This window comes from Rhinatrema bivittatum, chromosome 14 (assembly GCF_901001135.1).
Source record: "Rhinatrema bivittatum chromosome 14, aRhiBiv1.1, whole genome shotgun sequence".
Classification (NCBI taxonomy): domain Eukaryota; kingdom Metazoa; phylum Chordata; class Amphibia; order Gymnophiona; family Rhinatrematidae; genus Rhinatrema; species Rhinatrema bivittatum.
This window is the reverse complement of record NC_042628.1, coordinates 17,868,371-17,894,523: the sequence shown is the minus strand read 5'-3', so window position 1 is coordinate 17,894,523 and position 26,153 is coordinate 17,868,371. Positions and strand designations below refer to the sequence as shown.

Genomic DNA, 26,153 nt, shown 5'->3' with positions numbered 1-26,153 from the left:
AAAAGGAATAAATAAATGCTACCTTTTTATTATCATCAAGCACTGTATTCATGTTTTCTATCCAAACTGCATCCACAGGTCCATCAAAAATAATCCACTTTCTGTCTTCTGTAGTTGAAGATGCTTGTTCTCGGAAGGTAGTTGCAAGGACTCCATCAGTCCACTCATGACTGACAGGATCAAAGCACCCGTACAACTGTCCCATAGTAATAGCTTTAGGATTAATAATTTTGAACTCTACAGCATTTTCTTCCATTAAGTTTGCTATATATAGAGAAAAAAAATAATACATGTAATATCAAGGATAATCAAAATGATTATTTAAATCATCAACTATATTTTGTGTAATATGGTAAGAAATGTTTCACTTATTTAGAAAAAAACAGAGTAGACAGTAAGGACAATGTTCTTTTGTTATTATTTCACATAACATGAGTTTTGCAACAACCAAAGATGCAGGCACCTTCCAATTAGTGATTAGATCGCGCATCAAACAACACATGGTTGCTAATTTTCTGAGATGACCTATTTCCAGAGGATAATATTGCTATTATTGTTGATTGAAAATTCTATTAACATGTTTTTATTTACATTTTTGCTTGGAATGCCACAGAAAGGGCATTTTATGATGGAAATTCTTTGTTAATCTAAACCAACCTAGAGCATCTAAATCCAGTTCCAGATCACCATAAAATGCCTGTCATCTAGAATTATAAGCTTGGTGATGCTGACTTCATTTTCAGTATGAAGCTGGGCCCTAGAACTCACAATTTATGGCCTTTTGGGCACTCAAGCAATAACAAACCATAACACATACAAGTGGTACAGCACAACCAATCAGGAAGCAGCATTCTTGTCATTTTCAGTGATGACTCTTCATTAATAAGCCCAGAACTATGAACAGCCAAGAGTGGACAGCCAACCACCATGTTGTGCTAAATGCATTTCACCTATGTGATAGCAGCTTCATGACAATTTTGGGGTGTTAGCCAGATAACTCTAGGCTTGCTTTAGAGTAGGCCTAATGTTATCCAGCCTTGAGTAGTCAGACTGCTTGCCAGTTAATCGGTTATCTTCACTTAATTGTGGCACAGCATCACCTTCTCTCTCTTCTGCCTTTCTGGATTAATTGCCTTCCCTTCCCTTCCCACTAACCCCCCTGGCATAATCACTTTCCCTTCTCTTCCATTTCTTAATCACCATTCTGTCCCTTTTCTCTCTTTCTCTTCTGCACGGTCTTATTCCCTTTCCTCCCCACCCCCACGACATAATCATGTTCCCTCTCCCCACACCCCCTAACATAATTACTTTCCCTTCCCTTCTCTCTCTCCACACCCCCTGACATAATCACATTCCTGGTGTCCCCTCTCCCCCCCCACACACACACACTCTTCACCTATCTACAACCAATTTTATCCCTGGGCTGCCCCTCTTGACCCTGAAATCCCCAGCCAGGATCGAGGTATTCACTTACCCGCTCCTGGGACTTCCAGGGTTGCTCTGAGGAAAGCAGGCTGGAAGTGTAAGCACTTCCCAATGCTGTTTCTTTTTGGAGAAGCAGGAGGAGAAAGTCTCAGCCTTAAAGAGTTGGTTTTAACATGTTTGCCACATAAGGATTATATGAGATAAGTTCTTTGTACTCTGTACTCACTTGGTAACTATATACTAGATGGAAAAGGCCCAAGAAGGGGACAGTGAGAAGGTTCTGATACTTCTATTTTAGCTCCATGTAAGCTACTGATTGGTTGGCCAACTTTTTTCTGCAAAATTGAAGACTTTTATCGCTTAGTTTCTGTAAGTCTGGCATTGTATTGTTATGTATTTTTAAGAATGTGATCCACCTTGAACAGTTTTCTGGTAATAAGGTGGAAAATAAGTCCTGGTAAATAAATACATGTGTGGAAAAAAAATGTTGTTTGGTTCATTCATTCAGTTCATTTGGCTCAGTGATTTGTTTGGTTTCATTTGGTTCAGAGCTAAAAATAATTATTCATTTTTTCGTGTCATTTGTTTTCCATTAAACTCAATAGGGGTAGTAATGCCTCTTATTTTGGCTCTAAAATTGCGGTTTCCTATCTAGGTTTACTGAAACTAGCAGGTATGCAGCAGCAGAGGAAAGAGCACGCCAGAACACTAGGACTGAAATAAAGTGGCACCAAGAGTGCATGACTAACTTAAGGCACTGCGACAGGGCAAAGCACCCCAACTAAGCCATCAACACCCAAAGGCACCGTGAGAGGAGCGAAAAAAAGCACCAAAAGTGTCAGGAACACCCTAAGACACAAAGAGATAGTCAAAGCAACAAAAACAGTGGCATGGACATCCCAAGGCATCGTGAGAGGGGCAAAAGAACCAACAGTGGAATGAAAACCACAAGGCACCAAAAGAGGGAAAAGCGCACCAACAATAGGGGACCGTGAGGGGGAGGGGAAGGTGACCTGGCTGGGACATCTGTCACCTCATTGATCGTTAAGGTTGATTTAGCTCAGGGGTGGGCAATTCCGGTCCTTGAGGGCCACAAACCAGTCAGGTACTCTGCCTTATCCGTATGCAAATCTATTTCATGCATATTCATTGGGGATATCCTGAAACCCAACTGGTTTGCAGCCCTCAAGGACCAGAACTGCCCACCTGATTTAGCTGATCTGGCTGGGTAAGTGGGTGTCCCCTTCCTCTCTGAACCTGTGCATTTCGTCAAAGAGGATGACTTTCCCTGAATGAATAACCAAAGAATGATATTCCTTCTAACCAAAGTTATATAAGTAACTGCCCTCCTCTGCTAGAACCTCCAAGGGATTGTGAGAGGGCCAAAGCATCACGAGCAGTGCTGAAACCAGAGAAAACTCTGGAGAAGGTCCAGAGTGGTCCTGATGTGCAAATCAGTCCTCAGGGCAAAATAAATGTTTCACTTTAAAAAATATATGATATAAGCTTTATTTTACCTTCAAATAAATCAGAAAGTGCCCCAGCCAGTACTTTGTAGGCACACGTTTTTCCACCCATTGGATCTCCAACAATCATGAAGCCATGACGTACCAACATCATTTCATAAATCTAGATCCACAATATGAATAGTACAGAATTAATATTTTTAATAGGCAAACAGAATTATAATGATCATAAAGTAAAAAGTAATATGGGAAGGGAAAGTTTAGCTCTGTGAATTTAAGTTAAAATATTACCAATACACTAAAGCTTGGTAGAGTCTGCCAGATAAAAAATAGAATTTAATAACAGACTAGCAACAGAAAGCAAATTAAGCACATGACTTTCATAAATCTGAGTACTGTAAAAAGTTATCACCTGTATTATTTTTCCAATAAACCAAGGAACAGATTGAAGTTTCATATTTTCAATGTTTTTATCCAGTGCCTGGACAAAGGTCTCATAGTCTGGTTTAGGAAGAACCACTCCAGGGAACAGATCAGATATAATACCCTAATAAAAACAATAAGGAAAACAATTTACAAGTAGAAAAATGCATTAGTCAAACACAAAAGCAATGTTTACAGATATTAAAAAAAAATATTAAGTATGATTGCAGAGATTTTAATCTTGCTCTCATTCCAGAGTTATGAGTGTGTTTATCCATCACTAGGTTTTGGGGTTTTTTTTGCAATAAAATCAGAATGTAGAATTATCCATCAAAATTTTACTAATAAACAGGGGGTTTTTCTGCTAGTACTTAAGATGGTAACTTTTAAACCGGCACACGGGCACACATGTGCGTGCATTCGATGGCCCGCACCCAGGGAAGTGGCTATCTTATAACACGCCGCTCTCTCTCTTAAGCTTCTTCTTCCACTGCTGCTTTCCCGTGTCACGTCGGTGGCAGAGGAGGCACCAGCAAGTAAAGGTTCTGCTCTCTTCGACCTCCTTCCAGTGGGAGGGAGGAGGAGCCCGCGGAGACTGAACCCTGCAACCAGTTGTAAGGAGGGCAGGGGTTGCCTTGATTTCTCCTGACCCTTCCCCCTCCAGCAAGGATGGCCCTGCATCTGAGTACCAGCCCCTTTCTTTCTAGAAAAAATGTGCTACTGAAAACCAAAATTACTGCCAAAAAAAGGGCGGTCCTGCATTGATTCGGAGGATTATTTTCAAAGCTATTTATTTAAAACCATTTATTACCCACCCTTCCTACTTTCAGAGCGGGGTACAATATGAGCATACGCAGTCAAACGAACAGAAGAGAACAGGACATTACCTAATTCTTCAAAATGGGGGGGTGCAATATAGAAGCGTTCATTCTCTCGAGACAGGGGGGCCAGTAGAGGGGTCAATAGTCGGCTAATTAGGACAAATTAGGGTGGGCCATTATCGTTTAGCTTTGGGAATGCTTTTTTGAAGAGGAAAGTTTTTAGGGCTTGGAGACATTCTATTTCCTTTGGAAGGCTGTTCCATAGGCTCTCCTGCAGAGAAGCAGGTGCATTCTCTGGTTTCCTCAAAGTGCGTAAGCCTTGGAGATGGGACATCTAAGAGCATTAGGTTCAACGATCTGAGGGGTCGGGATGGAGTGTGGATTTTTATTATTGAGGAAATCCATGGGAGTGTATGATTATGGTGAGCTTGTATTGTAAACTGTAAAAGAGATTGGGAGCCAGTGTAGTGATCTGAGTACAGGAGAGATATTATCGTGCATGAGCGTGCTGGTAAGGAGACCTGCTGCCGAGTTTTGTATGATCTGCTGTCACTTATAAAGGCAGACCTGTTAGGAGGGAGTTGCAGTAGTCCATCCGGGGAATTGTAGGGATTGAAGGACTGACCTGAAATCAGAGTGTTCACGAAGGGGCTTAAGGTGACGGAGTAAACGTAGTTTGTAGAAGGAGGAGTTGGTAATAGTTCTTATGTGGTTGCGCATGGAGAGAGAGGGGTCGATTGTAACTTCCAGATTGCATACACTTTGGGAGATGGTGATGGAATGGGAGTCAAAAGAGAAATTATTGGGTGTGTTATCAATAGGATAGCATGATAAAATAATGATTTCAGTTTTGGAGGTGTTGAGGGCTAATTTATTGCTGTGGAGTCATTTTTGGATGGTTGTAAGACAGAGGGGGGCCGATGCAATACAGTGCGCTCAGCCGAGCGCACTGTATAACCCGCAGTCGGATGTGGGATAAATAGGCGCTAATCCACCCCCTAATGCAATAGGGGGATTAACGCCTATTTAACGCGCATCCGACACGGAGTGAATGAGAGCGCTCATCACAGGCATTAATAGCTGAGACCAGGTAAAAGAAGTACAGAAAAGCAGAAAAAACTGCTTTTCTGTATTTCTTTTTTAAAGTAAAAAAAAAAAAAATAAAATAACTCGGCAGACTGCCCAGTTATGAAGACCGACACCGATAAACTGGGCCTTGGTTTTCATAACCTGCCTGTCTGCCAGTAATGAAAACGGCCGCCGAGTCTTCACGCAAGCGACCCTAGCGCCTCCTTCCTAGCGCGACCCCCTAATTTACATATTGCATGGCGCCCCCTTTACGCGAACATTATTGTATCGGCCCCTGGGTGAGGAAAGATTCTGTAAGGGCCCATGTTTCTTTCAGAGGATAAAAGAATTGAATATCATCAGCATAAATTTTATAGTGAACTCCAAGGTCAGCAAGGGTGTGGCACAAAAGGGTTAGATAAAGGTTAAATAAGGTAGCAAAGAGAGCAGATCCTTGGGGTATCCCAGAGCTTAGAGGCATCACAGAGGAAGTAAAAGAGTCGATTTTGACATGGGCAAATCGTGATTTCTGCATGTAAATTGGTTGCCTGTCCACTCTCTATGGTTAAAAGTGCAATGTGCTTTTAGATACATCAAGGAGAGGCATTCCTGGGGAGGTAATCTGCACAGATGGTAGCTTCAAAATCTACCTGTCCAAAAAGCAGGTGCAAAGGTCCACAGAGACAAAGTACCCCTGGACTTAGTACCAAGCATTCAGTCTGCAAATCTTAAATGTTCACATGTGAAACACAAAATGCTCTAACAGCTCAGAAAACGGAATGCTTCTACGAGACAGGCAGTGGAGCAATTCAGTGCGCATATTCTAACAGTAAAGGTTCACAGGAACAAAACAAAACCAAATAATTTTCATTGCTTAAAAGCAATAGGCCTCTTCACAGCAGGCAACACTAGGAAGATAATTTGCCTTGCCCAGGTGATACATGCATGGCAGGTCTTTGGCTCAGGACACAGGAAGGGTAACTTTAAGGAATTTCCATGAGTAGACTGCTTTGCTAGCGGAAATGTCCTGTTATAATCCTGACATGTGCCTATGTCAGATTCATGCATAAGTTTACCCAGACTCAGAGGAGGCATTCCCAGGGGCTGGGTTGGGGGAGGGGGGGTTTGCCTTTCTGCGCATAATTTTGCATTTTCCAAATTTTCCTGAAAACAAGCCTGTGCACAAACGAGCAGGTGTAATTGTGTGTGGGCAGTTTTGGCAGGATCATTTTCAAAGCGAATGTAAGTTTGCTTTGAAAATTGGTATAATTCATGCCCATATCTACCATCTAATTTATGGGGGCTGATATAAAATTAGCGCTTACCATCTGGCACAAGTAGCATGCTTCTGCAGCCAGTGACTATCAGCTCAAGAATTCTAGAGGCCTGAATCATTAAGCTTTCATCCCATAGACACAGAATGGGAGAAAAGCCGTCATAAATCAGGCCTTAGATGACTGAAGAAGACAAGACTGAAACCTCACTGGCAAAGCATTGGTACAAAAGAATTCACATGTTCTAGTTTATTTTCCTACAACAAGTATTATAATGATTCATTTCTCTTTTGTTCACCAAGTCAGACAGTGATTGTGATTGTCCCTATTTACACCAAGAAAACAAGATGCAAGACTTACAAAGGATGGTTTATACAAGGGTTCTCAACCCAGTCCTCGGGACACATCTACCCAGTCAGATCTGCTTAATAAACCCAGTCAGATCTAACCCAGTCAGATCTGCTTAATAAACCCAGTCAGATCTGCTTAATAAATGAATAAATGCATGCACTGCCTCTATTGTATGCAAACCTATTTTATGCATATTCTTTGTGGATATCCTGAAATCCTGACTGGGTAGGGGTGCCCTGAGGACTGGGTTCACAATCACTGATTTATAGTTTGCTTAGAATACAAAGAGCACCCTCAGAACATTCTCAGCATTCCTTATCCACCACCTGCCAGCAGCAGCCACAGTGGCCTTCCTTGCACTGCAAATGAAAATCCACAAACAGGACAACAAAATGAGTAAATAAAACAACAATAGAAAGTGAATTCAGCATTGTTGGCAAGAAGAAAAGCTCACTTGCCTGAAACAGAGGCACATCCTGTGCTAGGAATTTAGCCAAGTTAACATCCAGCAGGGCTCGCAGCAGCAGCACACTTTCGTTTTCCTCCGGGTACCTTAGCTTTAGATTTCCAGCTGCTGTCAGAACAGACTTCACTGCCCGCATGCCATAGTCATAGTGATGCTGGGACGACAACTGCTCAGAGCAAAGGCGGTACGTGGCAACAATTTTCTGAGCAAGACTGGGGAAAAAAGTGGAAAAGTGAAAGACTTGAATAAATGTTTATTAAGCCAGAATTATGCCTTTCTGTCTGTTTTGTGAGTTTGACATGGAGAGGTCTGTACTCAAAAGATTTGTGTGTGTAAAACTGGCTTTCACCCACATAAATCTCCCCTTTTAAAAATATCCTCCCTTTGTCCAGGTACTTTGGTCCATGACAGATTTTAAACAGGGTGGGCTAACACATTTAGTCAAACAAAACTATATTGCGCGCTATCCAGCTAAATGTGTGCGGACAAGTTAATCCGCACAAAGAGCTGGCCTGCTCGTTGGCTTTCTCAGGATTAATTGTGGCTATCTTGGCTTCCGTGCAGAGAAACGTTGGAATCTCTTGGCGGAGGCTGCCCGCTGTGGGATATGTGGCAAGCATTTGATCTGGCAAACAGTTCCATCAGATCAGCATAATGCATGGGGATGTCCTGTACAATGACATCACCATTACAGTAGTCAAAAGGGTGCGAGTGGGGGTCAAGGTAAACCTTGGGATGCAGCAAGGTGCTAGGGTCGATGCTTCCCAACAGTGGTAGCAAGGAATCCATGCAGCTCCAGCAGAGTCACTGTCCAGAGAAGGGCTTCTTTATGGAGGAAAGAAAATAACGGGGTGTTTTCATCCTAAGGCATCCTGTCAGCTTCTGTTCTTTGCTTCTTAATAATTTAGGACTTCAGGGTTATTTGCTACTTATCCTATTTCCTGCTCAGTTTCCAGACCAGAAATTAATTCAAGTTTGGAGATCGGACAAGTACTTTCTTTCTTTCTAGTCCAGTGAATCCTTAGGGACTTCTTTTTTTAATAAAGGAAGAGCCCTGGGAATTTCTTTTTTATATAAAGTTCTGTCCCGTGGTAGGAAGTGGGATCTTGGCTTGATAGTGATGGGGAGGGGCTAATAGGTTCACCAAATTTTAGCTGAATACCTAGCCAGTTAGCTTCAGCTGATAAATGTTCCTAAAGATACATGGCTAAAGTTAGCTGGTTATCTTACCTGTTCAGTGGATTTTTCCTATCAATGGGTAGATTTTACAAGGGCCACGCATGCTATTTTATAAAGTATATGCACAGGTTTTAAAATATTCTTCATGTGCATATGCCTGCAACTGAGGACTGGGTTCACAATCACTGAGTTATAGTATGCTTAGAATATTGAGAGAGAGAGAGACTCTTTATAGGGCTCTGCCTGACACCATTGTAAGGGGCCACTTTGATTCGGGGTGAGTTTTCAGTAGGTGGGTTGGAGTTTTGGGGGTGGTGTTACAGAAACATTCATAGGGATTCATTGTAAAATCGACATCATTAAAGAATTTTAGTCCTTATAAGCGATGAAAAGGAGTTGATTTGTACAACACAGCTAGCAGAGACTGCAGTGACAAATCAACTCTTCTTGTTAAGAATTTTCATCGCTTATAAGGTCTAAAATTCTTTAATGCACATGTTTACCTGCATATCAAGCAGGCAAGTTTATAGCAAGACATGTAGTTGGGTAAAACACTATTTGACATGCAGAAATGCCTTTGAAAATGACCACCTTTATATATCGACGTCCATATACACACACATCACATACACACACAAAATCTATGTTGTCAGCCATGCAAAATTAATCTTTTGTCAAATGGAGTAGTAATTTACAGATTTGCTAAATATTTTAGGAGTAGCAGCCTAGTGGTTAGAGCAGCAGGCTACAAACCAGGGTTCAGTTTCACTACTGCTCCTTCTGACCTTGGGCAAGTCACTTCATCCTCCATTGCCTCAGGTACAAACTTAGATTGTAAGCCCTCTGGGGATAGGGAAATACCTACAGTAGCTGAATGTAATCCACTTTGACGTGCCAAAAAGAGGAAAATAAATCTTTTGGTTCATATTAATCATTTTAATATTTAAACGATCTTTGAAATAATGATCCCCAAAGGAGAAATTACTACTTATCTGATAATTTCCTTTCCTCTAATGAGGGCAGGTCAATCTCCACCAGTGGGTTAGGCACCTCTGTCAGCAGATGAAGATGGAGTAAAAGCAGATGTCATGGCTATATAGTCTCGCCCCAACATTAGCCCATCAGTATTCTCTGGAAAAGCCAAACTATAGATAAACTGATTATACTTGAACATTATCATTAACAATCAACCACTCATGCTTCAAACCCAACGGGAACACTGAGCTCAGACTAAAGTAGTAACATATGTACTACACTAAGGGGCTAGAAAAGCCACTTACCAGTCTTCAACAAACACAGCAGGAATCATACTCTGCAATGTTCACTCTGAAAAGGCTAACCATAATTTCAAAATTCAGCAGCCTAGGGCATGTCTGGGATTGCCCTATCCTCATTAAAGGAAAATAAATGATCAGGTAAGTAGTAATTTCTTCTTCTGCATTCTGGCAGGTCACTCCCCACTAGTGAGATGAACCAAAGCTAATCCCAAAGAGGGCAGGAGGCTGCCAGCGGTCCAGTCAAAACCACCACGTGAACATGTAGTCTTCCTTAGCCTGAACATCCAAGCGAAAATGCTTAGAAAAGGTGTGCAAAGATGACTTATGTCACTGCTTGGCAAATCTCGGCAGGAGGCAACAAACGAAGTTCAGCTCACGAAACTACCTGAACCCTCGTGGAATGTGGTCGAATATGTTTCAACATAGCAACCTCAGCAGCCACATAGGCAGCCTTAATGATCTCTTTAACCCAACAGGCTATTATTGCCCATGTCGCCGGTGCTCCCTGTTTTCTGCCACATGGAGCACAGACAGGCGATCAGACTTCCCAACAGATTTAGTCATCTCCAAGTACCACAGTAAATGACGCTTGACGTCCAAGGAACGCAAAAGACGGTACTCGCTCTCATCTCTATCCCTGACCAAGGTGGGCAAGGAAATGGACTGATTCAAATGAAACTCCAAAATCACTTTTGGCAAAAAAGAGAGCATAGTCCGAATCTGTATTGCTCCCGGAGTCATACGAAGAAAAAGCTCCCAGCAAGAAAATGCCTGCAGTTTGGAGATCCGTCGTGCTGAACAGATTGCTACCAGAATAACTGAATTCAAGATAAGCAGTCGCAAGGAAAGAGCACGCAGCAGCCAAAAGGTTGGACCTGCCAAGAACTCCAGGACCAAATTAAGGTCCCACAGAGGTAACGGAAGCCGTAAAGGGGGCACAAAGATGCTTAACTCCCTTCAAGAAATGGAACATGTTGGGATGGGAAGACAAAGGTCCTCCATTGATTCTCCCCCTATAACAAGCAAGAGTTGCAATTTGAACTTTCAAGATGTTAAGGGCCAAGCCATTATGCAAGCAATCCTGTAAGAATTCCAAAATCAAAGGAATATCCATCTTGAGAGGTTGAGAACCTCGCTCAGAACACCAGGCCTTGAAAACTCTCCAACCTCTAACATAGGCTAGAGAAGTAGAAAATTTCCTGTCCACCATCTTCTGGAGATGGAGAATACTGGCGGGCTGATGTCAGGGTGGGTCTATATAGTCGTGATGTCAGCTTCTGCTCCATCTCTTCTGCTGGCAGAGGTACATAACCCATTGGTGAGGACTGACCTGCCAGAGTGCAGAGGAAGAGATCTTTCTTAATTTATTTTCCTGAAAAAGCTCACTTTCTTAGAATTTTAATATCATGCTATATGTGAAAAAGAAATATATGATTTACCTTCTAGAGTCAATAAATCCCATTGAATAAAGAGATATTTCACCAATTAAGGCATAGTCTGGAACCATCATAGCAACTGTTCGGAACAAAGCCTAGAAATAAAACAAATATAATATCTGGTGGGATAATTGTTGCTACAAACCATAACACTCTCTGGGCCTTATTCAATCCGAATTTTTTTTTCCATATATACAGAATGGGGAAGAGTCACTTTTTAATAAATCCATTTTGTTCCGAGTTCAGGACACACACACACACACACACAAAATACCAAGGGGGCTCTGCCTGTATTCCTACAGGCCTACCTTGAGGTTAATTCTCAGAAAATACGGAGATACCAAAGAGCTTCTATATGTTGGGGCTTCTCCAATACGCAAACAAATATGCACATATACACTGAGTCAGTACATCAGGATCCAGGTATTGATGGTAAGAGAAAAGTATTAAAAGATACATATACAGATAGCAAATCTTATGTTCCTAATGAAAGTTGAAATGGGGCCATGAAATCCGTCTGCAGTCTCAGCTCTAGAAGTCTGACACGTAACAAAATTAAGTCCAGAAATACAAAATCGCTCACAGAAACAATCACTGATGAAACCTCAGAAATCCTCTGCACTCTGGGATCCAATCTTTTGGACTCCCACACAAGCTACTCTTCTATGCAGTTTTCCCTAGAACTCCCTTGTAGCCGTAGCTGTTCCTTAAGTGTGGAGTCCTGGAGTCCAGCATAAGAGCAATGAAAATCTCTCTTGCACTGGCAAGGATGAGTTCTTGAAGACTCCTCTCACCCAGCAACTCTGAAGCAAGGTCCAAACACTGGAAGACCTCCTTTGGCTCCAATAAGAATTCCACTTCTTAGAATTCAGATAATGAGGAAATCTTTAAAGCTTAAAGGCTTATTTTGATTAAGATGGATCCCCAAAGGAGTAGAAGAGTGTTGTCAGGGATAAAACTAATCTATTTATATTAATGGAAGATACACATGTTATTATTAGAGCCAAAACCCAAGTCTTTGTTTACCTTTAGGTTGTCTGGAAGTTCTGCACGCCCGGCATACCCAGGATTCATAGTAATAAAGACAGAGCACGTAGGATTCAGGTTTATCTCGGTACCTTCAAAGATAAATGTCTTCAGATTCCGAGCAATGGCCTGCTGAATACTCAGAATCTGCTGTGCAACCACAGACAAAACTTCAACCTGGATGTGAGCAAAAAAAATGAAACGGACTGAAAAAAAAATCATCAACTACAATTCTTTCTCTCTCTTTCATTTCCTTTCCCTCTTGCAGTTCTTCTGTGTATCTGTGATCTTCAAGTAGTAAGCTCTAAATCAAATACAATTTGGAAATATAACATTGATAAATGCTCATTGGATCTCACAATCAAATACAAACGACTTATGCACTCGTTTATTTCTCAAGGATTTAGATCAGAGTTTTGCCTTGTCGGTGAAGCTCATGAGTCCATCACTACAGAGAAAGAGAACTGGAGGTCTGGCTGAGGCTGAAAGCTTACTCTTGTTTTTGAAAAGGCATTACTATATCGATCGGTTTTAACAAGGTCAATATTCAGTGACACAGAAGGCAGCAAGTTTATCTGGGGAAAGTTACATGCATAACTTATCCCTCACAAGTCTCCCACTGAATATATACTGAGATAAAGTTATCCAGGTAAAGTTAGGACTGTGATTTTTTCTGACATAACGTTATCTAGACCAGTGGTTCTCAACCAGTGTGTCGCCAAGAACACGTAAGTGTGTCGCCACACTTCCCGTTTCCCCGCTGACCCAGCTGCTCCCCCTCCCGAGCAAAATAGGTCCTCCACCCAGGCTTAAAATGCTGATAGCCTAGGCGGAACGCGGAAGGGCAGCTGGAGTCAGCGGCACCGGCATGCTCTCTTCTTCCCGTCCCCCCACCCCACGGCCTGGAAGAGGAAGTGGTGAGCAGCGGTTGTGTGCGCGGGAAGAAGAGACCATGCTAGTGCAGGCAGCATCGGCCCGAAGAAAAGGAGAGAGGCGCAGCCTGAGGAATAAGCTGCGCGACTCGGAGAACAACAAAGAACGTCGTCAACCCCCGCGGCCGATGGGACTCCTTTCTCCGCAAAGGCTGAAAATGAAGTAGGTTGCTTCTGCCTTTAGGGTTATAAGTGGAGGAGGCTGCTGCTGCCGCTAGTTCGGGGGAGGGGGGAGAGTGAGTGAATGAGCAAGCATGTGTGTTTGAGATCTTGTGTGTGTGTGTGTGTGTGTGAGTGAGAGAGCATGTATGTGAATGATTGAGAGCCTGTACATGTGAAAGAGAGTATGTGTGTGATTGAGATCTGGTTTAGGTGGGGGAGCATGTGACTATGTGATTGAGAGCCTGTGTGTAAATGAGAGAAAGAGAGAGAGCATGTTTGTAAGCACACGAATGAGAGTCTGTGTGTGAGAGAAAAAGACAGCATGTATGTGTGTGATTGAAAGTCTGTGTGTGTAAGCCTGAAAAGATAGCATGTGTGTCAATGGGTAATTAAGAGTCTATATAACGGGCCGATTCAGTAAAGTCCATCCGGCGCATGCACAGGCCACTTGCCTGTGCGTGCGATTCAGTATTTAAATGAGGCCCAGCGGTAGAAACAGGCAAAAGGAGGCGCTAGGGACACTAGCACGACCCTAGCGCCTCCTTTTGGCCCGGAGCGGCGGCTGTCAGCGGGTTTGACAGCAGACACTCAATTTTGCCAGCGTTGGTTCTCAAGCCTGCTGACAGCCACGGGCTCGGAAACCGGACGCCAGCAAAATTGAGCATCCGGTTTTCGTCCCGACAGCCGCCGGCCCATTTTAAATGCATGTTGATGGCCCTATTAGGTATTCCCGCGCGATTCAGAAAATAAAATGTGCAGCCAAGCCGCATTTTGCTTTCAGAAATTAGCGCCTACCCAAAGGTAGGCGCTAATTTCTTCAGGCACCGGGAAAGTGCACAGAAAAGCAGTAAAAACTGCTTTTCTGTACACCCTCCGACTTAATATCATGGTGATATTAAGTCGGAGGTCCCGAAGGGTAAAAAAAAACCATGCAGACAAAACCAAAATAGAAAGCATGAGAAACTAGACTCTGAACAGTGGAATAGTGAAGAAAGAGCAAAATACAAAAATATAAGAAATGCACATTCCTAAAGATGGCATATTCCAATTGCTAAAATCTCAAAATAATGGTTTAGTTTTGTTTTTTACCTTTGTTGTCTGATCTTTGTATTTTTCTAATCATTTGGTCCCAGACTCTTTTTTTCCCACTTCTCCCTTGTTGATCATTTCCTAATTCCTTTTTAGGGTCTCTCTTCTCGTTCTTTTTCTTCTCCTACTGTATTCTTCCCTTCCTCCCTCACACACACACATGCACATACAGGCTCATGCTTTCTCTCACAGACTCCCTCACACACACAAGCTCTCACTCTTACATTCTCTACACACATACACAAGCTCTAACTCTAACATGCTCTACCGTGCAGACATGCACAAGCTCTCACTCTCACATACTCTACCACAAACATAAGCTCTCACTCTCATATACTCTCCCTCACACACACAAGCCCTCACTCTTACATTCTCTACACACATACACAAGCTCTAACTCTAACATGCTCTACCATGCAGACATGCACAAGCTCTCACTCTCACATACTCTACCACACACACCAGCACTCACTCTCACATCCTCTACACATACACAGACAAATTCTAACACACACACACACAAACTCTCACTCTCAGATGTTCTACCACAACAAGCTCTCACTTTCTCAACACCCCCCCTGCTCACATTCTCATACACACAGATGTACCCACAGGTTCCCATTCTTATACATACACAGATGCATACCCAGGCTCCCATTCTCACTCAATTACACACACGCCCAGGTTCCCCATTCTAATCCACACATACACACTCAGGCTCCCATTCTCACCTACATACACACAGGGCCTTTTCATCCTGCTGTGGGGATGGGATCCCACGATGGTCTTCCTACTCCAGCCCTCCTCTTTGCTGTCACAGGGATGGGATCCCATGACAGCATTGCAGCTCAGATCATCTTCTTCAAGTCACAGGGATGGGATCCCACAATGGCCTTGCTGCTCTGATCCTCTTCTTCACCATTGCAGGGATGGGATCCTGCAACAGAACTGCAGCTCCAGCCCTCTTCTTCACCTTTGTGGGGAAGGGATCCCACAAATATATTGCAGCTCCGATTCTCTTCTTCGCCATCACGGGGATGGGATCCCGTGATGGCATTGCTGCTCCGGGCTCCGGCCCTCTTCCTGGTCAGACAGCCCTGATTGGGTGGGTGGGCCTGACCCTAAAGTGGGTGGGCCATTGGCCCACCCTTAACCACGCCACTAAGTAATATGTTCACGCTATTTAGCCAATGCATTTTCAGGTTTCAGTGCATGATAATAGCCTGAGCATGTTATTAGGGACATTTTTTTACCATCCACATGCTAAATCTTGTTGCATCACTTACGTGATATTTTAATATGCATTTAAAACTTTTTTTTGTAAGTGCATGCTACACTTTCTTTAGTGCAAATTGTATTGCATAGGCCCATAAGACCTAGTGCCTCAGCCCTTATATAGAGAGTACAGGGAGTTATTTCTACATTTTAAAAGTTCAATTTTGTAAATATTTAACATTAGTTATACATTTTTAGAAATTTTTTCAGCATTAACTTGTGACATATTCTTCAAATAATTCTCAATACATTTTTATGACTCATAAAATTACCTCAATTCTGTTGAACTCATCAAAACAAGCCCAGGCTCCAGACTGTGCAAGTCCCTTGAAAAATTTACCCATGGCTTTGTAGTCAAGTCCATCAGAGCAATTAAAAACAACACACTAGAAAGCAAACAAGAAGACATTTACTTTCATAAGATCAAAAATGCTTACCAAATAGGGTCATTTTCTCTATTAGCACTAATACTGAATTTATTTCCTGTATATACAAGGAGGTTCATATTCAGAGGCATTTAACAGGATAACTCATTAGTTAACCCACCAAATGACTATTTGGGCACATATCCAGCTAACATTTAGCCAGATAACCTAGGGGGGCTCCAGTGGCATAGCTGGGAGGAGCTGAGTTACCCAGATAACTTATGAACCTCTAGAAGGCATTTACAGTGTAACCGTTAAACCAGAAAAAAAAAGAGTATCCACATAAAGTTTTAAACTCCTATTTTTAGATCTGATAAGTGCATCTTAGTGACCACTGGCAAAAGTTTCAAACTTAAAATCTTTCGAAAACATTTATTCTGTGGAAAATGCACACTTTTTTTTTAATGGGCAAATCCTATGAAATAAAATGTGCTCTAAAAATGAAAATTTCTCTTATTGGAAACCAAATGGTATGAGTGCCTCAGAAAGATTTAGATTTCAAGCTCTTTCTTTGAATATTTACATAATTATCTAATAAGAAATATTTCTGTATTATTATTTAACCATTAGACTCTAATGATTAAGCTTACAGGTCCTACTATCGACACTAATGCAAACTGAATCAGATACTGTCTCCAGCTTCTCCAGAGTGAATTTTCGGCCTGAGACAGTATTCTCATGACTTGGCGGGTCTGGGAGTTTGAAAAGGATGATATGGATAGATACAAAAGCCATCATTTCCATTTTAACACAGTACATCTGCTTTCATATTCTTATGTGGGCTATCCAGGTATTAACTGAAGAACCTCATCACATCTGTAGATCAAATAGTGGCAGTCTTAAAAACAAAACAAATGCAGACTTGCTTTATATAAACAAATATCTTCTAGTGCAGAACCAGACTGAAGTTGGACCTCTTTCAGCTTAAGCAATTATGGGCCTGATTCACTGGGTTTTCTCCCCTTTTGTGTGTCAATGAGAACATAGCTTAGTTAATCTGGATCTATGTAACATATATTACCAAAATAAAGTCTACCAAAGACAACCCGATGAGAACAAACTGGAGAGGCTCGTGGTCCTGGTGCACTGTTCTCCCCTGCCATCTGCAAGGGCACAGACAGGATCATGGGCAGCAGCAAACCTTTAAGGCCAAGAAGCACCAGCAGCAGTCTCCACTTTAACTGCACTTCCACCTACTTTCTGTTATTACTTAATCTGGTTTTGCATATTTTATGATGCCTGTCACACTGATCCATATTGCAATGCTGGTCACAATTTTGAAGTCCCTGTCACAATAATCTACTTTGTACTCCTGGCTGCAGTAAACTACTTTGTAATACTGATTGCAATAATTGCAGGTGCCCAGTAATTGATAATTCTAATACACATGGTTGGTCCTACAATACTATTATTCACCTGTATTTTGTTGCAGTAAGAGTGGAGCACCCAAGCCAGAGGGCGTATTGGAAGCCAGAACTGGGATGACCAGTACCTTATCCTTGGGAATGAAGCCTAACCTATTACAGAGCTGGGCATCAGGTCGCACAGATTCTGGTCCTGAGGTTGGCAGGCAGATGTCCTAACATGACACCCAGTGTGCAAATGTTCAGGGTTCAGGCTGCACACACAGAGAATATACAGAGGGGCTTGCCTGTACTCCCACTGGCCTACCTCGAGGCTAATTCTCAGGAAAGAGAGAGATACCGAGGGGCTTCTCCGATACACAACATGAACACATACACTGAGTCACTACACCGGGATCCAGATATTTGATGTAAGTTTATTTGAGCAAAAGGATAAACACACAAAAGTTAAATAACAGCAAGCACCAGAGAGCTGATTGCAAGCAAATAATAATAATTACTAGAAAAGTATTAAAAGATACATATAAAGATAGCAAATCTTATGTTCCTAATGAAAGTTGAAATGGGCCCAATAAATCCGTCTGCAGTCTCAGCTTTGGAAATCTGAGAAGTAACAATGATGCTGAGATCCTTACAGCTCTGCTAATTTTTATAGGGCTTTTCTAACACTGCTAGAAGCAGGAGAGAGTCCCTGTGCCTCCCATTGTTCTTATCACAGTTCACATCTGCTTTCCAAACCTTGGTACTATTTGGTGTCTGCTTCCGTGCCCTGCTACTCCCAGTTTCTTGTCTGACCATGATTAACAGTTCTCATGGGTTCAGCAGTATAAACATTTTTTAGTATAAACATCTGCATAGCCCTTAGAAGCAATAATGACCAGAGTTCCCAGAGACTTCTAGAGAGGACTCTCCAATCATAACAGCATTTGCAACAGGTTCATAGACTTCTTCTTTCTCTGCGGCCTTTCTTTTACCTCACAGTTTGTTTTACTAACTGGGGTTGGCTAATTGTGGTCAACAATTAGACAACCCCCCCCATTAGGAAGTTATGAGGCCTGAGTTGATTGAGCTCAGCCAAAGGAGACTACCCTAGTTTGCAGCTGAGGAGGTGCTGCTTCTGGCTGGCTAACAGGCAGTCCAAAGCAGCACCTGTGAATCTGGAAACCGCAGGATGTGAGCTGGGTGCACCCACTCCAGAAGGAACCATACTAGCATGAAAACGTATCAGACACCTCCAAGGCTTACAGGGAACCAATACAGATTTGGGAATTGGGGACTGTCTAGCTTACCCACAGCAGGCAAACAACTTTGACAGATTCTTGGCTCGGGTACAAAGTGTTTGGTTATTTGACAAAGAAAGCTGCAGCTTTTTAAATCCGCTCATGACTCACTTATCGATGGATAGGATAGGATCCAGGTCTGGGAGGGGGAGGAGCATGTGGCACTGGAGTTCATAGCTGCCTACGTTATATACTATGAGTATTTCGGTACCTGTTTCGCCAGTGCTTTTGCAAGGTCTTTTGTGGTTTCTGTTTTGCCAGTTCCTGCTGGTCCCTCAGGAGCACCCCCAAGATTTAATTTCAAAGCTCCCATTAAAGTCCTGAGTAAAAAGCATAAACAGCTTATTAATTACATATGTTTTAGAATAAATATTTCCGTTATTTTCCTCTGACAATATCCCTTCTAGTTTCCACTCTCTTTATGACTGAGGTCCTCCTAGAGGAAAGACAGAGTCTTCCAAGGTAATGCAAGTGGGACTTCGTCTTGTTCAGACAAGGGCCTACAGAAGATAATATGAAGATTCAGCCACATCTTTGTCAAATTTTAAACAATATAATTGGTTTAATTCATTAGTTGTTTGATGCCAACATGTTTTTTGTATTCTATATATTAAAAGTCACTGTATGCCCATAGGGACCTCAGTCCAGCTCCTTTTTCATTTAATATAATGACTTTTCATTATCTCTCAGAGCTCCCCAGGATCAATTCACAAGGATAAATCTCCTCCAGATTTTGCTTAAATAGTCTATCAGGCTTTAAAAGAAGAATATCACATTCTTTTGAAGAACTAGGCTGAATGTAAAGATACCAAGAAACTAAATATACAGAGGTCCCTATTCAGTAAGTTATCCAGCTACAGTTAGCAAGATAACTTGTCCTGGATATTTCAGTGGGATAAATGTCCCACTGAACATACTCACCTAAAGTTATCCAGCTAAAACGTAGCTGGATAAATTAGAAACTTAACCAGCCAAGTTTAAATATAACCAATTTGCTTTTAAAGTTGCCAGATTCCCTGCCACTTAACTGCATATTTTCCAATATCTGGTTAAGTGGCATTGATTCCCCAACCCTCCCCAAGATCTCACACCATGGCCTTGCAGGGATGTGCACCCTCGCAGCCCCTAACCCTTCCAATATAAAATAAAAGTACATAAAAGCCTCAGGTCAGCACCACCCCCATCCCAGTCCCTCTTCTCCTTACATTTTTTATTTAAATGTTGGCTCTTTCTTTCACCCCCTCAGAGGACTCCCAGCCCACAGACCAAGAAATCCCCAGTCGGGAGCGAGGTATTCATCTGCCCGCTCCTGGCGCTTTCAGTGTAGCTCTGATACAGAGGCACTAGAAGCGGAAGCCTCCCCTTAATTTAAGCGTACAGCACTGCTTAGACAGTGAAGCCTAAAATAAAGTATTGTTGAAAGGCTTGTCCAGATGATTGTTGATGCTTTGGCTTCTTAGCCACAACAGAAAAAGAAACATTAATTCAAAATGATCTAAAAAAATAAAGTGGTTTTAACAATGAGGTAAGCATTTCTTAGCTTGTTTAAGTTTCTCTAACTCCCAAGCACCAAATACCTCTTTTTCCAAAAAGAAATTCAAACACACACATAAACCTGAAACAAAACAGTGCTCGATAGCATTGCCATTGCAGTTTCCATAAAATAATGTCATAATGTTAAAGGATGTGTAATATATATATCCTCTTTTTGTAGACTTATCAGGTGAGACTTACCGGGGAATTTTCCAAAGAGCTACAAATGTAACAGTAACATACTATCACAGCAATTTTCAAAAGTCATTTACCTGCGTTTAGATTTAACTTTCCTCCTGTACCAATAGAGTTACTAGAACTCTAAACTCTGGTGAGAATACGTGAAAACACATCTGATCTCCATTTTGTCCTTCAAGGAATCTGTTGATAACCTAATAAGGCCTCTGTAGAGTAACCTGTCACTTTACACATAGGGAGGGTAATTATCTGCCTGATATGGGAGTAAACCTATGTGCTTAATGCCTGAAGTTTACCCACAGTGAGCAAAGGCATTCCTGCAGACAGGGTTGGGGAGAGGGGTTACACATACACACATATGTTTCCATTTTACGAAGTATGCATGTGCAAAACAAATAGTCCAATTCGGCATGGGTCGGAGGACCCGAACCCTGAGATGGATTTTCCCCGAACCTCAGGGAAAATTCGTTGTTCAGGTTAGCGTGGGGGGGGGGAGGGGCACCTTTATTTAAAAAACCCCAAAAAACGGCTCCTGTCACATGGTAAGGGCAAAGGGCCACCAGCGCCATTTTGTTTACTGGCTGCCGACGGCCCGAGAGCGGGAGATCGCTCCCAAGACCCCTGCTGGACCACCACGGATTTTAGGCAAGTTTTGGGGGGGCGGTCCAGAGGGTGGGGGGGTTGTAAATAACTAAATTTTAAGGGTTGGGTGGTTTGGGGTTTTTTCGGCGAAAATTGCAGAGAAAAAAAAAACAACCCGATGGAAAACAAAGTTTTCCACAAGTTGGCCGACACGTAGCCTGACCCGAGATGTAAAAACGAAGCGCATCTCTAATACACACCCTTTCCCCCTCCTCTCCCCCCCTCCACCCCTTCCTTCCCACCACCCTGCACAAATAGCAGTTTCAGAGTACATGGGTGCGTTTAGCATGCAGAGTTTACACTACCTAATTAGCTGCAAAATAATCAAAGTAATTAGCTACAAAGGAGCTGCGTCCTTTGCAATTCGACAAGCTATTTGAAAATTGCCTCCTTGGTGATTTTGACATAAAGTCTGCAGAACTCCGGTGCACTGCATCAGCACCTCCAGAAATGTAGATTAATTTAACCATTCTGAGATATAAACAAGGATTCCAAACATAAAACTCATTTTACCTGTAACATCGATCAGTCAGAGGTGTTATAACCAGGCGAGCAGAATTTCCTAGGTACTCATAACCATACATGGCCTCTGTGGTAATCATTCGTACTATCACATTATCTTTTTCCCAATAATATCTCAGCTGAGAAATCCACTGGAAATCATTCAGGTTTGAAACTTTGTCCTCAGCTAATTTTGCTACCACATCACGAGCTGCAAAAGCAGAAGTGCATCACATCTAATAAAGCCCAAACCCACACAAATACTTCATGTATTTAATAAATGAGCAATTTTTCTTATTAAATAATTTAAGATGTAAGGGCCGTTTGATTTTTTCCCTTTTTGTGTGGACAGAAAAAATTATTTTAAGAAGATTCCTGAATCTTTTAATTGGGTCTAGCTTTCTCTGAATGCAAACTGTTTGTTTTTGTAAAATCTCAATAAAAAGATGTGAACCATAATTAGACTTAACTTTATTCTTTCATCAATAAGTATGTGCATATTTCTACATGTTGCTTTCAATTCTGAATTCAGTCTTAAGGAACTCCAAACATGCTGATTCGCACAATACATTTTATATAAACAGGATTATCTGCTGGAGTCAGAAAGATACTGAAGAGTAGCAGAGGGTTTATAAGGCAGTACCCTCCGAAGCTTTGCTGCACGGGGGACATAACCCACAGTCTGGACTGATCCTGGTACGTACAGGGAACAGAATTTACATTTTCCCATCAGGAAGAACGTTACCAAACGCTCTACTAAAAATACTGTTTTTCATTAGCTTGTATTACGATTGCTAAACTACAGCATATGGCAATCCCATCTGTATTATAGAAGAAGTGGGGACTGAAAACAGTTACCGTGTACATCAATGACAGTCAGTGCTCCCAGGGTAAGACGGGCACCACCGGACAGCTTTCCTCTAACAAGTTCAACAATCTCACTGATTTGTTGGTTGCTCTTCTTCAAGAAGGCCTTAGGCAGAAACAGGCAAGAAGATGAAAGCAACCACTTCCAATACTGGCAGATGACAGCATTCATTCTAAGCATTGTCGTTGTGAATCTTGCACTCTGATTTGTTGTGGCAAAGGAGAATATTTAAGTACATGTCCGAGACACTGTAGTGAAGGACAAAGTCATACAGGGACGGTACCTTTCAAACTGGCGCGCATGTGCACATACATTGGCCCATGCCCAGGAAAGCGGCCATTTTATAACATATGTGCGCATATGGAATGATGGTATATAAAATGTCTAAATAAATAAATAAATATGCATGTTACAAAATGGCCTGGCTGCATGCATATGTGTGCCAAATTTTAAGTGGGCGTGCACATGTGCACACAAATGCCGCTTCTAGTTTGTAAATCAGGGGATTTTAAAAGGGGTGCGCGCCAACGCTATTCCCAATTTACCAGTTTGTCCCCAGTTCACCCAATTAAGAGATAGGTCTTCCAAAACTCTCTAGTTTAATAGCCTTCACTTTCCCCAGCTATCCCCGACCCTTAAAAGCCCGCAGATCTGTCTATTTTCTTTATTTTTTTAACTTGCCTGTCATCTATAGCAGAAATAAAGCTACCTGGCAGGAGGTCTCAGTGCACACCAAATCGCATATTTTGCTCACATCTCAAATTCACACTCTGCCACTTGGCACACCAAGTCTAACATATTTGCACATTCCCTAATTAATGTGTGTGTCGGGCTTTTACAATTCACCTTTAAATGACTTTAACAACCCAAGAAGAGTGATCATTATGACCATGACACAAATCCTAGAATGCTTAAAAATGTTTATAACTAAAAAATGAAATTTTAGTAGACAAAAAATAATGTGTTAGAGGTAAATATTCAAAGTCTTTGTGCGGGCAACGTTTTGTGTTATGTGCACAAAACCCAAACTTCTAATATTTTCCACCATCAAAGGTATAACTTTTTGTGAGTACAAAATCTATCTGCACCAAAAGGGGCATCAATGGATGCTTTCCAGGGCTGATAACACATATTCAGCACTAAAGGTTATATGCACAAATCTAGTGGGAAAAAGTTATGCGCGTAATTTTATCCAAGTGTATTCAGCAAGACTTGTGCCTGTAAGTCCCATCGAATATCTAGGACAAGTTTCCCGGATAACTTACCCACTTGCCAATTCTCTGAATATTGTCTTCCTAATATTTAAGTTTGCTCAGTTTATGAACAATTGAATTCTGTGGCATCTGAAGTTGAAAAGAAAATCATGATTTGCTGAATATTTTCTACCTCTTAACAGAATTTAGTGTCATACCGGTAAAGTTCCTTTTTGTATAGCTTCAGCCACTTCCTTGGTCCAGAAGATTGATGACACACAGATAACCACTTGCCCAGGCCATTGCAGTACCCACTTCTTTCGAAGAACCTTCAGGAAAATGCACAAAGATCACACTCTTAAAGTTGATGAAGTAAATACTGCAACTAGTCTATTTTTTCAAGTTACCTATAAAATATTTCATTGACATCTTTATTCTAAAGCAAATGTTATTATTTGAGTATGTTTATTATCTGGCTACAACTATGAGAGAGATAGGCAGCTCCTGTTCTGATCTGTACCTGGGCACAGGGGCCAAGACCTGCACAGGTGGGAAAGAGATCTCTATGGCAAGGCTCACTGGGGGTCTTCTGCTCATCAGCTCAGTAAAAAGGACAAAAACCAAACCACTGACTTCCAAGCTATTGTTTAAAATAAAAGCTCTTTTTCTGGTACAGATGGCACGTAAAACAAAGTCTAAAACAGTGAAACACCAAAGGCTAGTGAACCAGACAGCTACGCAAGGGCCAAAACAGCACAAAAATACATCTCAGTCCCTTTCAGCAGCAATAAAACTGCCCACCCAAACGGGTCAGCTCTTGGAACAGGGACCATCCTCCTTGGCTCTTCCCAAGTACCTGCTCTAAAGGCAGCACTCCTCCTTTTTTACACCAGCTTCTCTAATTCTGGTAAGCTTCTGGCTGACTGCGCTCTCAATCGGAACAACTTAGGACCCTTCCTCGGCTGGACAGCTTTTTTTTCCCCCCCCCCCCCCCCCCAAAACTCTCACCAAGGACACAATCCCTTCTTAGTGACCATTCCTCTAAAGCTTCCTCCAGTCAGATGGAGTTTTCTCGTTACCTGATTATAGTTCTCAGCGCCATCATAAATAACTTGTCTTATGCTGGCAAGCATATTTTCTTCCACTTGCAGGAGCCACTTCTCCACCATGCCCTTTGAACATAAAAGATTAAAAGCATAAGCATAGGGTACACAAAATATTCAGTCAAATGCTCAAACTGCTTCAAAAGTTTAGCAGAATATTTAAACATAGAGAGATAGATATTTTCAGAATTCTGTGTACAAAATTGTTGGACACCCAGAGATCCACATTCAAAAGCATTTAGCCAGCTAACTCAGACGTTAGCTGGCTAAATGAGTATTTGGGAACACATCCATCTAAATTTAGCTTCCTAATAAGTTAGGAGGTTAGAATTTAGCTGGCTAAAGGGTTACATTTTAAAAACCCTGCGCGCATGAAATCCAGGCTGCGGGATCCTTCAGGGGCCTGCAGCCATGCGCATATGTCCCAGTACACGAAAAAACTTGGTAAGATGAAAGAGGGGTGGGCCAGGTGCGAGGCATGGGCGAGGCTGGGACAGCACCATCAGGCACTGTCCCGCTGAAGTGCGTACCAGGAGCTGACTGGACCGCGCAAGTTGCTGCTGCTCCGGACTACAGGTAAGTATAAAACCAAAAAGATGTAGGGTAGTTAGCAAGGTTTTAGGGGTCAAGGTTAGTAGTGGAAAAGGGAAGCAGGTTAGGTAGGGGGTTTAGGAGCGGACTGGGAGGGAACAGGGAATAGGACCAATTGTGTCACCATGCCCAGGTACTAACCCCCCCACACATACACACACACACACACACACACACACACACACTTACGTGCACGGGTAGCAGATTTTGTAACATGCACATGTCAATGCGCGCATACTATAAAATCATCGCGACCATATGCACAGGCCGGCAAACGCGCATTCATGGATGCCCGCGTGCAGGTTTGAAAGTTACCGTCCCTGTTAGGGGCATTCAGAGGGCGTAACTGGAAGGAGTTACGTTTGCCTGCTAGGCAGAAAGAGAATTGTGCAAATCAACTCCTCTTGTACCTTCCATCAATTGAAATGACAGCAAATCTTCAGTGATGTGAACTTTCCTCTCCGTACCTCCTACTGTGTATGTAAAACCACCCACCTAAACCTATCCCACCCCCCACTCCGAGTTCAAAGTGCCCCCCTCTTACAGTGGTATAAGTAGTAGACTGACATATTGGTCTCTCTCCCCCCCCCCCCCCCCCCCCCCCGCCACCAATAATGTTACCTTATTTTCTCTCTTTCTGTGTTTACATCCAGACTGAAAAAGGCCATTTGAAAGGAATGGAATCAAAATAGCTTTGCCAAAAAACACCCAAACATTTTCGGGTATTTTTGGTTTGTTTCAGAATAAAAAGTGGTCTCCCAGGGACCTTCCCAAGCCCCTGCTGC

At 42.2% G+C, this 26,153-nt stretch overlaps 1 protein-coding gene across 1 annotated transcript in view; it reads right to left on the bottom strand.

Annotated features, from left to right (window-relative positions):
* The window catches only part of DNAH3 (dynein axonemal heavy chain 3), a 184,433-nt gene that overhangs the window by 69,925 nt on the left and 88,355 nt on the right, over positions 1 to 26,153 (bottom strand). Inside the window, exons 25-36 of the mRNA XM_029576090.1 lie at positions 24,754 to 24,846; positions 23,893 to 24,003; positions 22,472 to 22,586; positions 21,626 to 21,824; positions 18,951 to 19,059; positions 15,943 to 16,056; positions 12,213 to 12,389; positions 11,190 to 11,281; positions 7,287 to 7,506; positions 3,304 to 3,438; positions 2,943 to 3,054; positions 23 to 264 (exon numbers count right to left, since the gene is read on the bottom strand). Of these exons, the coding sequence (XP_029431950.1) occupies positions 23 to 264; positions 2,943 to 3,054; positions 3,304 to 3,438; positions 7,287 to 7,506; positions 11,190 to 11,281; positions 12,213 to 12,389; positions 15,943 to 16,056; positions 18,951 to 19,059; positions 21,626 to 21,824; positions 22,472 to 22,586; positions 23,893 to 24,003; positions 24,754 to 24,846 (1,719 nt within the window). The remainder of the gene's footprint in view (positions 1 to 22; positions 265 to 2,942; positions 3,055 to 3,303; positions 3,439 to 7,286; positions 7,507 to 11,189; positions 11,282 to 12,212; positions 12,390 to 15,942; positions 16,057 to 18,950; positions 19,060 to 21,625; positions 21,825 to 22,471; positions 22,587 to 23,892; positions 24,004 to 24,753; positions 24,847 to 26,153) is intronic.